The sequence below is a fragment of the Jaculus jaculus genome, chromosome 2 (genome assembly GCF_020740685.1).
Source record: "Jaculus jaculus isolate mJacJac1 chromosome 2, mJacJac1.mat.Y.cur, whole genome shotgun sequence".
NCBI classification, from domain to species: domain Eukaryota; kingdom Metazoa; phylum Chordata; class Mammalia; order Rodentia; family Dipodidae; genus Jaculus; species Jaculus jaculus.
Genome location: NC_059103.1, coordinates 161,561,527 through 161,576,475, shown reverse-complemented (window position 1 = coordinate 161,576,475; position 14,949 = coordinate 161,561,527). Strand labels below are relative to the sequence as shown.

Here is a 14,949-nt window from a genome sequence, read left to right as displayed (position 1 = left end):
AAAAATATGCAAATCTCAAAACTACTGTCAGTATGTCTGGTGGTTGCCAATAGAATTTTTAAAAAAGATTGAGAAATTAGTTATTAAAATAGTTTGCTACATGCATAGATTTTGGCCTCATTCTAACTCATAATTTTATGTTATTATTTTCTTCTAAGAATTACATAAGGCAAGTTAAAATGAACAAAAAGATACATTCTACTATCATGTTAATAAAGAATGTAAGTCAAGTAGATATGGGCAGAAACAGTTGTGGAAGGGATAATTAGACAAATGAAAGCAATAGTTTAATGGGAAAATTCTCTTTGTCAACCACAAGAAAAAGAAAATCCACAGTCAGTGTTCTTAGTATGTAAGAAAAGAAGATCAGTTTGTTAGATGTGGTGACATTGGTACCTCATAACACTCCATTTCTTTTTTTAAAAAAATTGACATGTTCATACATGTATACAATGCATTTTGATCCCACTTTACTTCCCTTCCCTCATTTATACTTTTTATTCCCCTTTCCTTTCCCATTAAAACCTTTTTTTTTTTCCAATTAGATCCCCGTCCTATTTCCATGCCTTTTATTTGGTTGGTTGTTTTTGTTTTGTTTTGTTTTGATCCACTGATGTAAATAAGGTCACTTGTTTGATCATGGGTAGGAGATCAGGCACTGGAAAGTAACTAGGCAATCTTCAGTGGTTACACCACTAAAGAACATGATGCTACCTCTCCCAGCAATCACCAGTTTCCTATATTTACTCAGAGATATGAAGTCTCACAGGGCCCTCTTACTCTGTGATAAAATATTGTCAGACTTTGTCATGCTCAGAAAACTATGAATATGTCCTTGAGTCAATTCCTCATTTCTACCACTCCCTGGAATATAAGAAGCAACCTAATGTGTTTATGGTCTAAACCCTAAGCATTGGGTCTGTGACTTAAAACTGAGAGCATTTCACTTGTACACTCTTGGAATCAGGACTGTCTCAAACAACTTAAAAATATAATCTTGTTACCCTGAATAATTGTATTAGATATAGACTTTTATATTAAGGGAAAATATCATCATAAAAACAGGCAAAACAACCTAAAGAAGCTGAATAAAGTACGATATAGAAACTGGACACATTTCCCCTTGGAGTCAGTGGATTTCACATACAAAGGTAAAAGGAAAAATGACTGAGGAGTTGGATCCAATAGATGCAAAAGCCTCTAATATACATGTTTGACAGTGGACAGATGAGTTTGGAGGTGAAATAAAGTCCAGCCATCTGTTTTAAAACTGACTAAAACATAGGTTCCATATCGAAGACCTGTGGTACAGAGGAAAGAGAGCAGATGTCTAATGAATTTATGAGTGAAAACATGCAACTATCTGAATCAGATTTCACATGCAATAAAAGACCCTGAAAATGAAAGTATTTTATTATGTTTAATAATATCCTGCTTTATGTTTATAACTCTATGAGTTTCAGACTGGAAAAATGAGACTTATTTTTGTGTTGTTAGTATTCTGGTCTCTACTTTAATATTTTAATCTTTAAATTCTTAATCAAAATATGGTAGATAATAAAATGCCTGATTATTGTTTTAGTCTGATAGAAAACGGTTTAAATTTGACTAATCAAGACATTTCTAATATTATTGCCAATGGTATATTCTCACAGACTTCTAAAAATACTAATATACACCTAAATATTTGTCCAATGTTATATAGAATAAGAGAATCATAACCTTAGCAAAAATAACTTCTAAGAGAAACATGGGAGGAAAATAGAAGGGCAAGGAAAAGCAATGCTATATTTCCTGTGTGGTGTGAATATAGAGATTTTCATGGTACTAAGAGAAAAGCTATGTCAAATCCAATGCAGCATATCCATGTTCAAGTCACCAGTTCACATGGATGATTATTTCTGAGATAAAGGTAGATGTCAGATCCAGAGCTTCAAACCAGCTAAGAAAAAGAAAATATCACAAAGACTACCTGTGCAAATCTCAGAATATAGTTACCTCATCCATATTCAATAGAATGCCTTAGAAAAGACCTCCCTGTTTGTTCAGCCATCTTGGCAAAAACACTGCTCAATGGTTTGTTTTCCTCAGAGAAATGAAGATTTCAGTTCCCATTCCATTTCATATCCTTCCTTGTTCAGTCCTTTTTATATGACTAGAAGGCAATTTAACTCTAAGGATTTTAGTGTCTTTTTTCTAGATGACACTTTTTGTCCCTTCCATCTAAACTACATAATCAACTATTCTTTCTCCATTTTTGCTGTTCACATAATATTTGATCTTATAAATGTGACACTGTAACAGAGAGTGTACCAAGCCAGATCACATACATGTAGGAAGTTAAAGTTCATATACTTCCATTTAAAGGAGAGAATAAAGCAAAAATGATCATTCAATAGATTCTGTATCTAAAATTCAGCTATCTAACATATATGTGATGGTCCATATCAATTGTCCACTGCAAGGAACCTTGAATCAGCTGTAAGGTATCCCTTAGAATAGGTTAGCCAACAGGCATGTCTGTGAAGGATTCAGGTAGGAAGACTGTGGGCAGAATCATCCCATCAAAAGAGTTCCAGACTATATTAAACCTAAAAAACTGGCTGGGCATGGTAGCACACACCTTTAATCCCAGCTCTCGGGCAGCAGAGGTAGAAGGATCGCCATGAGTTCTAGGCCACCCTGAGACTACATAGTTAATAGTTAATTCCAGATCAGCCTGGACCAGAATGAGACCCTACCTCAAAATACAAAAACAAACAAACAACAACAAAAAAAAAAAAAAAACTGGCTGATTGCCAGCATTCATCACCCTCTGCTTCCTCACTGTGGACTGAACATGACAGCTACCTCAAGCTCCTGCCACCCTGTCTTCCACTTACAATAAAGCATAGCCTGCAGTTTTAAGCTAAAATAAACCATTTTGCTTTATGCTATTTTTTATGGCCAGGTGTTTTATCTCAGCTACAAACAGGTAAGATATGCAGCATTTTTGGAGGATTTTTGGTACCAAGTAGTATTTCCATAAAGCACATATGCCCATTACCCATATGGAGCAGCAAACCCTTGAATAAGAATACAAATGCAGTCCTGGTTACCTTTCCTTTGCTGATATTTTCCTTTCTGTGTTTTCCAGCCCCAGGATTACCTACCTGGATCACACCTCCTAAGAAGGACACTGCTGCAGCAACACCAATCCTCTGTAGCTCAAAGTCAGAGAAACCCAGCACACTTGAATTACTCTGTGTGGTAAGGTTTCGGCTGCTTTGTGGGACCAGCCGTTCCACAGCATTGGCTGAAATTAAGGAAGTCAAAGCAGAGGTTCCTGAAAGTAGGGACAGTATAGAGAATATTCTGTTAGTAACTTGGATTCCAACATTGGATTCTACCAATAATGTTGATGCTACATTGAATTAGAAAGGTACTCCCGGGGCTGGAGAGATGGCTTAGTGATTAAGGTACTTGCCTGCAAAACCAAAGGACCCAGGTTTAATTCCCCAGTATCCACATAATGCATCCACAGATGCACAAGGTGGTTCATGCAACTGGAGTTCATTTGCAGTGGCTAGAGACCCTGGTGCACCCATTCTTTCTCTCTCTATCTCTTTCTCTCTCTCTTTCTCTTTGTCCCTCTCTCTTTCTCAAATAAATAAATATTTAAAAAACATATACCCACTCCACCATTCCACACTTTGCACCACTAACCCCACTCCATAAAACAGTTACCTTGGTAGACACACATTCATTTGACAAGTTGCCATACATTTTTCTGCCTCTCTGACAACTGGCATAGAGAATGTCCAAGTCACATGTATTGTGATTTTTGCCTAGAGTTAATTCCAGTCCTTCTATGTAGCAATAATTTTAGTTGAAATGCTGGCTCCTCCAACCTGCTAGTGACAGCCCTACTTGTCTTCCAAAGTATGGCTCAAAGTCTACACTCAGAACTTAGAAGACCCAGGAGTAAAGTGCTTGCTGTGTAATAATGAGGACCTGACCTCAGAATCCTAGCACCCATGATAAATACTAGGTACTCCTGGCACTCGGGAGGCAGAGAAAGGCAGATCCCTAAGTCTTATTGTCCATCTAGTCTAGCTGAATTGGTCAGTACTAGGTCTACAGAGATACTTGGTTTCAAAAAAAATAAAAATAAAATAAAGTAGAAACGATTGAGGTCAACACCCAACATAAACCTCTGACCCCCACACATGTACAAACAAGCCAGCATATGAGCACCTATACACGTGTGCCCACACTCATATGAACATACATGTTCATAAGAGCATGCATAGCGTACATATACACACAACAATAATGACAGAAAAAGTTACATACACATAAGAATCTATATCAGTTTCTTCGGACCAGACTATGTATTTTCTACATGCTATGAAGTTTTTTGAGGTATGCACAACAGACTGGACATTTTTTAATAGAGAGAGAGAATTGGCATGCCATGGCCTCCATCCACTGCAATAGAACTCCAGACAAGTGCACCACCTTGAGCACATGTGCAACCTCACATGCTTGTGTCACTTTGTGGTCTGGCTTACGTGGGAGCTGGAGAGTCAAACATGGAACCCAAAGCTTTGCAGGCAAGCAATTTAACTGATAAGCCACATCTCCAGCACCTGCTATGATTTTATAATACAAGTTCTACCTACTATGATTTCATAGCTGAGTGTACCTTTATTTTTGGTAGTAACATGCTGGCCCATAAAATGAGGAAACATACCATTTCTGGCTACTTCTATGAGATAAGGTTCAATGGTGATTTCCTAGGAGTTACCACAGCCTCAACATAAATGGGACTGCATTCTGTGTGTTTCTCTATTTGGGAAAAGAGCTCTCCTTTTCTCATGCTGGCAAAACTTGCCTAAGCATTCAGCTGCATGGATGGGAAATGTAGATTCCCACAGAAAAGATCAGGAAACTCAAGTTAAAAGAACATAATGATTGAGTAAAGGAAATGTGGAGGGGGGGCTTATCAAAATCTAAAAGGATATAAATAAGTCACATGGAAAACTACTTCTTTGGACAATGGAACACACAGGAGCCATAGATTGTTATTAGAAAATTTAAGTGCCAGGTATGGGATACCTTCCAGTGAGTTATTGGCCAGGGATGTCCCTGATGCTTCCAAAACATTACAGGTAATTAGCCAGGCCTTTGATTTCTCACCAGGAATAGATGGTAAGAACCTATTGTTGAAGAATCCACATACTTGGGCTGCAAGGTACTGAGAAACCCTGCTGGAGCTGAGCTGAAAACCTCCTCCATGTAGACCAGCTGACAGAAAACTTGCAAAAACAACACTACATGCAGTTCAATGGGAGAAAGAGAAATCACCAGTGAAGATACTCCACAGTAGACACTGGAAGCCTTATATTTGGCCAGTCAGGCCAAATGACCCAGTGGGTGCAATAGTGGCATGTCTGTTATGGGGGAAACCAACTGCCCTCTAATTTGACTGGAGGCCCACTCCATGTGAGGGAATACATCCCTGATCCTGAAAACCTAAAACAGGTTTTCATGTTAGACAGGAGCCCTAGGGATTTAACATCTGCTGCTGTCTGCCTAAATGTATGTACTATGCTCACCAAAATGCCTAGTAAGCACTTCTCTTAATATTCATACCCATGGGCTGGAGAGATGGCTTAGCAGTTAAGCACTCACCTGTGAAGCCTAAGGACCCCGGTTCGAGGCTCGGTTCCCCAGGACCCACGTTAGCCAGATGCACAAGGGGGCGCACGCGTCTGGAGTTCGTTTGCAGAGGCTGGAAGCCCTGGCGCACCCATTCTCTCTCTCTCCCTCTATCTGTCTTTCTCTCTGTCTCTGTTGCTCTCAAATAAATAAATAAAATAAAATAAAAAATTCATACCCATATATTAATGCTACTTTCACTTTTGGTTAAAGAAACTACTCTTTTCAGATGGCAGTGACCTTGCGATGAATCAGAAGGCACCATGGTGCTAAGAAGAAGTGACAGAGGAGCGCGCAGCACTAAAATATCTCAGTCACACCCTTCATGGCTCAGGGTCCATATGCGGAAAAGGTGGCAGAAAGAATGTAAGAGCCAAAGGAAAGGTAGGACTCCTTACAACGTGCTCCTCCAGACACAAAACAGCCTGGATATCCATGACCTTGCAGTGCCTGACACTGCCTACACAAGACCATCATAATAGGAGGAAAAGATGATGACACCAAAATAAAAGAGAGACTGATTGAGAGCAGGAGGGGATATGATAGGGAGTGAAGTTTTAAAGAGGAAAGTGGGGGGAGGAAGGGAATTGCCATGGGATATTGTTTACAATTATGGAAGTCGTAAATAAAAAGATTAAGAAAGAAACATAATGAAGCACTATATAAACATCCCCCTCAAGTCCATGGTGTAAAGAACTTAACTTTCTCCAGTAAATACCCAAGGCATTGTGAAAAGAGCCTTGTGCAAGAGGCAGGCAACTTAACAGAGCATGAAGCAGCACAGGGCAGAATGAGCTTAGCAGAGACTGCATTCAGTAGAAATCTAGCAGCGTCTTCTTGTCTTCATAAGGAAGAAGGTGTGGCGAAGAGGGGCAGTAAGTGCTGTGAGTTCAGAACAGTGTGTTGAGAACAGACACCGAAGCACCTGGCTTTAGATTCTGCATTGCCACCAATCTGTTTATAAGCAAGTTGCATTCTTTCTCCAATGGGGTTGTTAAAAAGACTTTAACTGAGAATATGGAACATAGCACATGTTGCACAATGATCATCTACTGGCATGCATTTGGTACCTAGTAAGTTTTAGCTATGAAGGTAATTATTTTTAAAAAATATATTTATTTATTGATTGATTGATTGATTGATTTGAGAGAGATAAAGAGGCAGGGAGAGAGACAGAGAGAGAGAGAAAGAGAGAAATAATGGGTGCACCTGGGCCTCCATCCACTGCAAACAAATTCTAGATGCATGTGCTCCCTTGTACATCTGGTTTACAAGGGTCCTGGAGAATTGAACAGGGTTCTTTTGGCTTTGCAGGCAAACACCTTAACCACTAAGCAATTTGTCCAGCCCCTATTGAGGTAATTCTTAATAAGAATAAGATAAGAATGTTCTGTTATGATTATTCTTTGGTCTTTGTGAGGTGATGGTATACAAATATATAGAGAACATTAAATGTAGTTCTCTTAATGAGTTAGATCATTCTAATAAATCAAAAATATTGATCAGGGCCTGAAGATATTGCTCAGTGATAACGAGCACTTGCCTGCAAAGTCTGAAGGCCGGGGTTTAGATCCTCAGTATTGATGCAAAGCCAGATGCACAGAGTGGCACATGCATCTGGGGTTCATTTACAGTGATAGGAGGCATGGGATTCCTATTCTCTCTCTCTCTCTCTCTCTCTCTCTCTCTCTCTCTCTCTCTCCTGCCTTGGAAATAAAAAGTATATAATTGGAAAAAAATTTTCATCATGAAAAGTAAACTCATCATAAAGAACTAAATTAAGAATCTGTCAAGGAACTGATGTATAAAATGGTAGGAGACAAGTCTCTGGTATCTGTGATGGGCAACACCAAGAATATTCACCATAGTGCCTTGGGTTTTTAATATTTTATTGATTGAATGATTGATTGATTGATTTGAAAGAGATAAAGAGGTAGAGAGAAAGGGGGAGGTATAAAGACAGAGAGAGAGAGAGAGAGAGAGAGAAAGAGATTACATCATGGCCTCTTGCTATTGCAAACAAACTCCAGATGTTTGTGCCACTTTGGTGAGATTGTATGGTCTTGATTCTTTATGTTTCTTGTATTATAATGTTGTGATTTTTGCATCCTGAGTTGATTTGTTGCTTGGGTTTTATAATTATCTGTGGTGCTTTTAGATTTGGAAAGCAAGTTTTATGTACATTCAGAGTAGGAGTTTAAGGTGCCAAAAAGTGTAGCTCTTGTATTCCAATCCAACCATAGAAGTAATCCTAGGTGTTGAGTTTGCCTGCTATTCAAGTATTCTAATGGGCTGGGTGGAGCAATTTACTGGCAAATTCTAAAATTCAACTGAGAAATATGCACATTCAATAAAGACCAGCACAGAATATGCAAGTGTGGGGATTGAAACAAACATAATCATATAAAGCCAAAATCCCTAAGGGTGTGTATTGTTCTATACCCTAATCCTGTCAGCTGGAAGGTTGAGATTTTGGTTCAGAAATGGGTTCCAGGTCAGCCTGGGTCTGAATCAGACCCTGTCCCCAATAATGACAGAAGAAAAAGACAAAGGCCCTATGAATATGAAAGCATCAAAGACAATAATAATCAACCCCCAATTACAGCTTAATTGAGAACACTTAATCCAACCAAGAATATGTAACTCATAACCTGCCCTGATATGGAAAGAGAGATGAGCACTTCCAGTGCAGACCGAGGTAATTGCTTTTTTGTCAGGTGGCCTCCTGAGCTTCTGGGGTGGCTTCAAATATCACCAATTCTGAGTGCCCACCTAGATCCCTCCATGTTGTGCTGTGAATTTGGTGTTCTAATCGGCTGTGCTGGATGCCCTGCCACTGGGAGCTGAATGAGCTCTCTGCAGGGTTGCCAAGCTGTTGGTTGGGGGATGGAATAGTGCAGGAAGCCTCCCATTGTACTGGAACTGCACAACTAGTCCAGCCTGGTCAGCAGGTCCTCATCTAATCTCTGCTGTCTCCCCTTCAGATTTCTTGACTTTGCAAGGAGGCTGATGAGGTTGGAAAATCACCTTGTTTTGTCTCTGCTCCTGCAGCTGGGCACAGGGCGATCTAGGTTCACAAGCAATTCAGTGGGATTCTGGCTGGTTTCCTCCTTTTGTTAGATCATAGTCTTTCCTGCTTCTCCGCTGTGGCTAATAAAAACCTATATACCTTCACTTTTCAGTTGAAGAGTATATTTTGCTGCAGTTTTGCTTAAATCCCTCCATAGGCTGGATTGGTGTGACTTCTATACATCTGGCTTATGTGGGTACTGGGGAATCAAACCTGGGTCATTAGGTGCTTCAGGAAAATATCTTAACCACTGATCCATCTCTCCAGCCCTAGAATCTTGTTTTGAGGAGACACATTTTTCAGGGTATGCTACCACAGAATAGCTATGATATCTAATCAGATACTCAAGAGTCAAAGAGTGAATCTTGAGATCTTCAGATTTTTGCACGAATCAGAATGTTTTAATCAAAAGCTACTGAACAAATAACTGTTAGTTTTAAAAGAGATGTAAATGAGTTAATTTGTTAATTGAGGCCTATCTTTCCTGGGATTCTTTCTATTTCAGATAAGAGGAAATTGAATGATAGGAAAGAGCCACCTGAAAAGTTTTGCTGGGACGCAACAGTGTGCATCTGCAGACAGAGCTCTGTCTATAAGGCTGCAGCTTTGCTGCTCTGAAGCAGAAGCGCATCCTACATGTTACAGCACGGTGCAGATAGTAATTTAATGTCTTTGAAAAGTCTTACCTTTGTCTTTATAGGCTCAATGCCACTTCTATATTTTTTCCTTTCTTTTTCTCAAATTGTTTTCTGGTTAGTATTTATGTCTACTAGTGGAACTCTTAGGTATCACTAGACCATCAGGTATTGCTGTGGATAGCAGGGTCCAGTAGGAAGCGAATTCAGGTGCCACATTCAAGTTGAAGTCCCAGCTTCTGATCTTGGCCAAGCTACCTAACTTCTTTCAGCTTTAATGTGACAAAAAACACCTTAATATAAAGTATGTACAGAAAATAAATAAGATTTCATAACTAAAAACATTTACCACAAGGCCTACCATGTTGAAGGTTTTCAGTAATTATTTTTAGCTCTTCAAAAGTTTACATTGCACAATTTTACTAAATTTCTATAAATTACTGAACAGACCTTGATATTTCAAAGAATTTTAAAAGAAGATGAGCATACTCCCAAAATTATCTTGTATTGGTCATCTTCAATAATTATGTTTTCATTGGAGTCATGCCTACATTTCTTCTTCTTTTCTAATTCCAAGGAATGAATTGGTTCCTTTCTTTGGCTTATATAATTTTATTTTTAAATGTGTTTATTTTGGTTTTTGTTTGTTTGCATATGTATGTGTATCTCTGTGTGTGGTGTATGCATGTATATATGCAGATGTGTGTGTCCCATGCATAGGAAGCCAGAGGAGAGCATCAGATATCTTACTCTAGAGCTATTAAAGTCTCCTTGAGATAGTTTCTCACTGAATGTAGACCTGCAGGTTTTGGTCAGACTGGCTAACTAGTGAGCCCCAGCAGTTCTCCAGTCTAGGCCTTCCATGTATGGCCATGTCCAGATATTTATGTATTTCTAGGGAATTGAACTCAGGGTAAAGTGCCTATATTTTAAATTAAGAAACCTGTAAAATAGCACATTCAATATCTTTGTACTCTGGCTTTTTAAATAACTTTTTTAAATGCTGCTTCTAGCATAATATTTCAATATTTTCAAACTTGAAGCTTGAAGGTAATTTTTACCATTAGATACCATTATATTACTATTTTATTTAGCAATTCAGTATTGCATGATGCACACTTTAAGAGAGAGGCTAAAACTCCAGATAAAGGATTTTTTTCTTCACAACACTAACATTAGCTTCTTCATAACATGGGCATAAACATGGCCCCATATATATGATCAGATAAGAGAAAAAATATGCTCTGGACATTAAATGTTTGTGAGAAGGTTTGGTGATATTCAATTTCCCTTATAGTAAAGATAATATGAAGGTCAATAAATAATTTATTTTTGTAATTCCCCTGACATTTATATTGTACTCTGAGGGAAAAGTATTACCTTCTTGTTACTGATGATAAATATTCTAAATATTAGGTTAAAAAATGAAGTAAGAGGGTTCAGCTGGTTCTGTGAGTAATAAATTCAGTATTAAAATTCCATTAGCATTTATTGTACAGTGTGGTAACTATAATTAACCTTTAAGTTATATATATCTATTGAAATGACTGTGATTTACTTAATAGACCACAAGTTTCCTAAAGCTGATAATAATAATTTGCTAAATAACTTTAGTTATAGAGTTGTATGTAAAGGGTAATTTTAGAACTAAGCAACCAGTAAAACATGTAGGAAGTAGACATATATTTAGATATCAAATAGTGTATTTTATTAAGACAGGGTCTGACTCTGAAGCCCAGACTGGCTTCATGTCTGTGGCACTCTCCTCTCTGACCTCAGCCTCCCAAGGGCTGAACTTACAGGAGGGAACCATCATGCCTAACATTGTTCTCTTAATGCAATTGTAACAAAATGGGTACTTTTTGCCTTTCTCTTTTAAATTATATTTAACAGAGGAGATACTTGTTGTGTCAAGTCTAAAAGCATTAGCTTTGTCTTGCTCATGACATACTTAGATGTTCTGGGAAATGTAAAAAAAGCTGTTAGAAAATCATGAAGCAGGAAAATTAACAATCAATAAGCTAGTGGGGTGTGGTAATGCATATCTGTACTCTCAGTATTTTAGAGGCTGAGGCTAGAAGGTCATGAGTTCAAGACCAGCATGTGCTATGAGTTTGACATCAACCTGGGCTACTTAGTGAAACCTTGTCTCAGATAGACAGATGATATATTAGATAGATAGATAGATAGATAGATAGATAGATAGATAGATAGATAGATAGATAGATGATGGATGGATGGATGGATGGATAGATAGATTAAATACATGGATTTAGATAGATGATGGATGAATAGCAGACAGACTGGTGATTCGAATGCAAAATGTCCCCCATAGACTAATGTGTTTGAATACATAATCCCTAATTGGTGGGCACTGTTGGAGCAAAATAATGGTACCTTTAGGAGGTGGAGCTTGCTATAGGAGGTGCCAAGTGGGTGACCGTTAAGGTGTCACAGCCCAGCCATGCTCATTCTCTCTGCCTCGCTGCTAATGTGATGTTGTGATACTAGCCTCCTGGTATTGCCGTGTTACTTGCCATGATCCAGTTTCCCTTGGAACTGTAAGCCAAAATAAACCCTTTCTTTTCTTAAGCTGCTTGTTATTGGGTATTTTGCCCTAGCAACAAGAAAGTAACTGAGATAGATAGATGATGATAATGAAAGAGTAAAATAGAGAGAGAGGGAGGAAATAGATAATAGACAAATATTAAAGGAAAAGAATTTCTAACTTTCTCTTGTGTTTTCCTCCTTCTACATCTGTACAAAAGAGAAGTGTACTATAAAATGTTTGGTTGTCATGAAACAAAAAAAGGGCAAAGATTGGGCTTTAGAGTTGAATATATCAAAGTTGTAAACTGTGTACCTGTAACTTTAATCTGTGCTCTCACAAAAGATAAATTCTGAACTAATGAATCTCAGAGTTTTGGGGTTTTGTTTTAACTTGAAGTGTACAAATAATGATGTCTATTTTAAAAGGCTATGTTAGTATGCAGTAACATGCAAAAGTTTTTTAAAGTCCCAAATGAAGCTGTCCATGGTGGTTCATACTTATGATACAAGAACTCAAAAGACTGAGGTATGAAAAGCACCATGAGTTTAAGGCCAGCCTGCTCTACAGAGGGAGTTCCAGCTCAGGTCAGGCTAGAATGAGGCTCTTTCTCAGAAACTAAAGTTCTTTTTTTTTTTTAATTTTTTGTTTATTTATTTATTTATTTATTTGAGAGTGACAGTCATAGAGAGAGGCAGCTAGAGAGAGAATGGGCTTGCAGGGCCTCCAGCCACTGCAAACAAACTCCAGATTCATGTGCCCCCTTGTACATCTGGCTAACATGGATCCTAGGGAACCGAGCCTCGAACCAGGGTCCTTAGGCTTCACAGGCAAGCACTTAACTGATAAGCCATCTCTCCAGTCCAGAAACTAAAGTTCTTAATGAGTACTATATTCATAGTTCTAAAACATAGAAACATATATATCAACATATGTAATATTATAATATGTATTTTATGTTCTTCCATGTGTCTTTTACTAACAGAAACATTCTGAGAAACTCATTACGACAATTTTGCTATTAGACAAACATCATAGTATACTTATGCAAAGTAAGACAGGTATGATGTCACTAGTGATATAATATTTTTGGGCCATGGTCTTATATGCTATCTGTTATTTACTGAAATGTCATTGCATGCCACTATGTCATGAGTCTATATAAAACCAATAGAACGTTTTTAAGCTGATTATATTTGATAATTGATTCGATAATTGAGTATCAAAGCAGAAGTGAAGATTTTTACATTTCTAAGAACTTCCCACATATTTCATGGTTTACATGTTTGGTAGTAACATTTAAATGACTGCTAACTGCTGATCTGTCCTCCATAGCAAAGTGAAATTTTATAAAAGAGCCAAGTCTGCACAAACAAAAAAAAATAAAGAAGTTATTTATGAGAAAGTATGTTCACATTCTAATCCCCAGAATCTATGATTATATTATGCTTGTTAACAACAAGGGGCAACTAATGTAGTAGGTGGAATGAAGTTCACTAATCAGCTGACCTTAAGACAAGGAGATGATCCTGGATTATCCAGGTACATCCAGTGAAATCACAAGATCCTTTAAGTATAGAAGACAGAAGCAAAAGTTCAGAGTCAGAGGGAAATCTGAAGATGCCATCAGGTTGATGAAAGGGCCATGAGACCGGGAATGCAGGAAGCCTGTAGAAGACAGAGAAGTCAGGAAAATGTTCCATCTATCAGAGCCTACAGAAAGAAAGGAAGGCCTGCTTACACCTCAGTTTGGGCACAGAGAGACTCAGATCAAACTACCAACCTCCAGAACTATGTAATTGTTTTTGTTATTTCAGGCCTTTTAATTTGTAGTAATGTGTTACAGCAACAATAGGAAACTAATATAATCAATAATACAAACTGACCACTGAAGACAGAATCTTAAGTGGTATTGCTTAGAGGCTGAGATTTTGCATACACAAAATGAAGACAAAACCTCAATAAATATTTCCATTTTAAAGTATTTTTGTTAGTTTAATATTTCAGGTTATCATTTTTTAATGATAATAGCTAGCCATATTAAATCATATGTTATTATGAAGTGAGAACTAAACAGCACACATTAATTATGTAATTCTCATTATGACTTCATGAAATAGGAGAGGAGTCATCTCACTATCAAGAAAGTGACAAAGAAAGCTTTAAAACATTGTCCAGGCTCACACAGATACTAAACAGCATATCAGACATTCATTCAGGTTTAAGTCACACTAACTCTTTATCTACTCTATCATCATGACTGACCACACATTCGCATTTTTGGATTTTGGAAATGCAGGTAAAGTAACATATGCCAATTAACAGGTACTAAAGAAAGTAGGCTAGAAGAAGCCTAGGAAATGACTTAGTCCAAGCATCCAATGCAGAAAATATGATTTAATAAGTGAGTACCTAAGTTTGATAGTCTTTGCTTTCTTTAAAATGTTGATATCCTCTTATTTCATTATAAGCTTTAAAAAAATTAAGTACGCCAGGGCCTCCAGCCACTGCAATTGAACTCCATACGTATGCATCACCTTGTGCATCTGGCTTATGTGGGTGCTACAGGATAGTCCTTTGGCTTTGCAGGCAAGTGCCTCAACCAATAAGCCATCTCTCCAGCCCCTCATTATAACCTTAGAATAGTATCTTCTTACATGGTCTTTTGGTAAACTTAAATGCAAAGAATCAAGCCAGGAAGATTGCTCAGTAGTCAAAGGTTCTTGCTTGCAAAGCCTGCCAGCCTGGTTTCAATTCCCTACTTCCCACATGAAGCCAGATACCCAAAATAGTGCATGCATCTAGAGTTCATACACAGCAGCAAGAGGCCTTAACACGCCTATTACCTCTCTTCTCTCTCTGTTCTGTCTCCCTCCTTTCAAATAAAAATAAAAATATTTTTATGGCAAGGAATCCATAAAAAGTGCCATGATTACCCAGCAGTATAGGATCACTCACATCGTGTATTGACAATCTGAAGAACAGGAATGCCT

General features: G+C 37.9%; 1 protein-coding gene across 3 annotated transcripts in view; it reads right to left on the bottom strand.

Annotated features, from left to right (window-relative positions):
* Positions 1 to 14,949, bottom strand: part of Slc26a7 (solute carrier family 26 member 7) — a 124,715-nt gene that overhangs the window by 77,325 nt on the left and 32,441 nt on the right. For all 3 annotated transcript variants that reach the window (XM_045144569.1, XM_045144570.1, XM_045144572.1), the window contains one exon: positions 3,153 to 3,325. In XM_045144569.1, the coding sequence (XP_045000504.1) occupies positions 3,153 to 3,325 (173 nt within the window). The remainder of the gene's footprint in view (positions 1 to 3,152; positions 3,326 to 14,949) is intronic.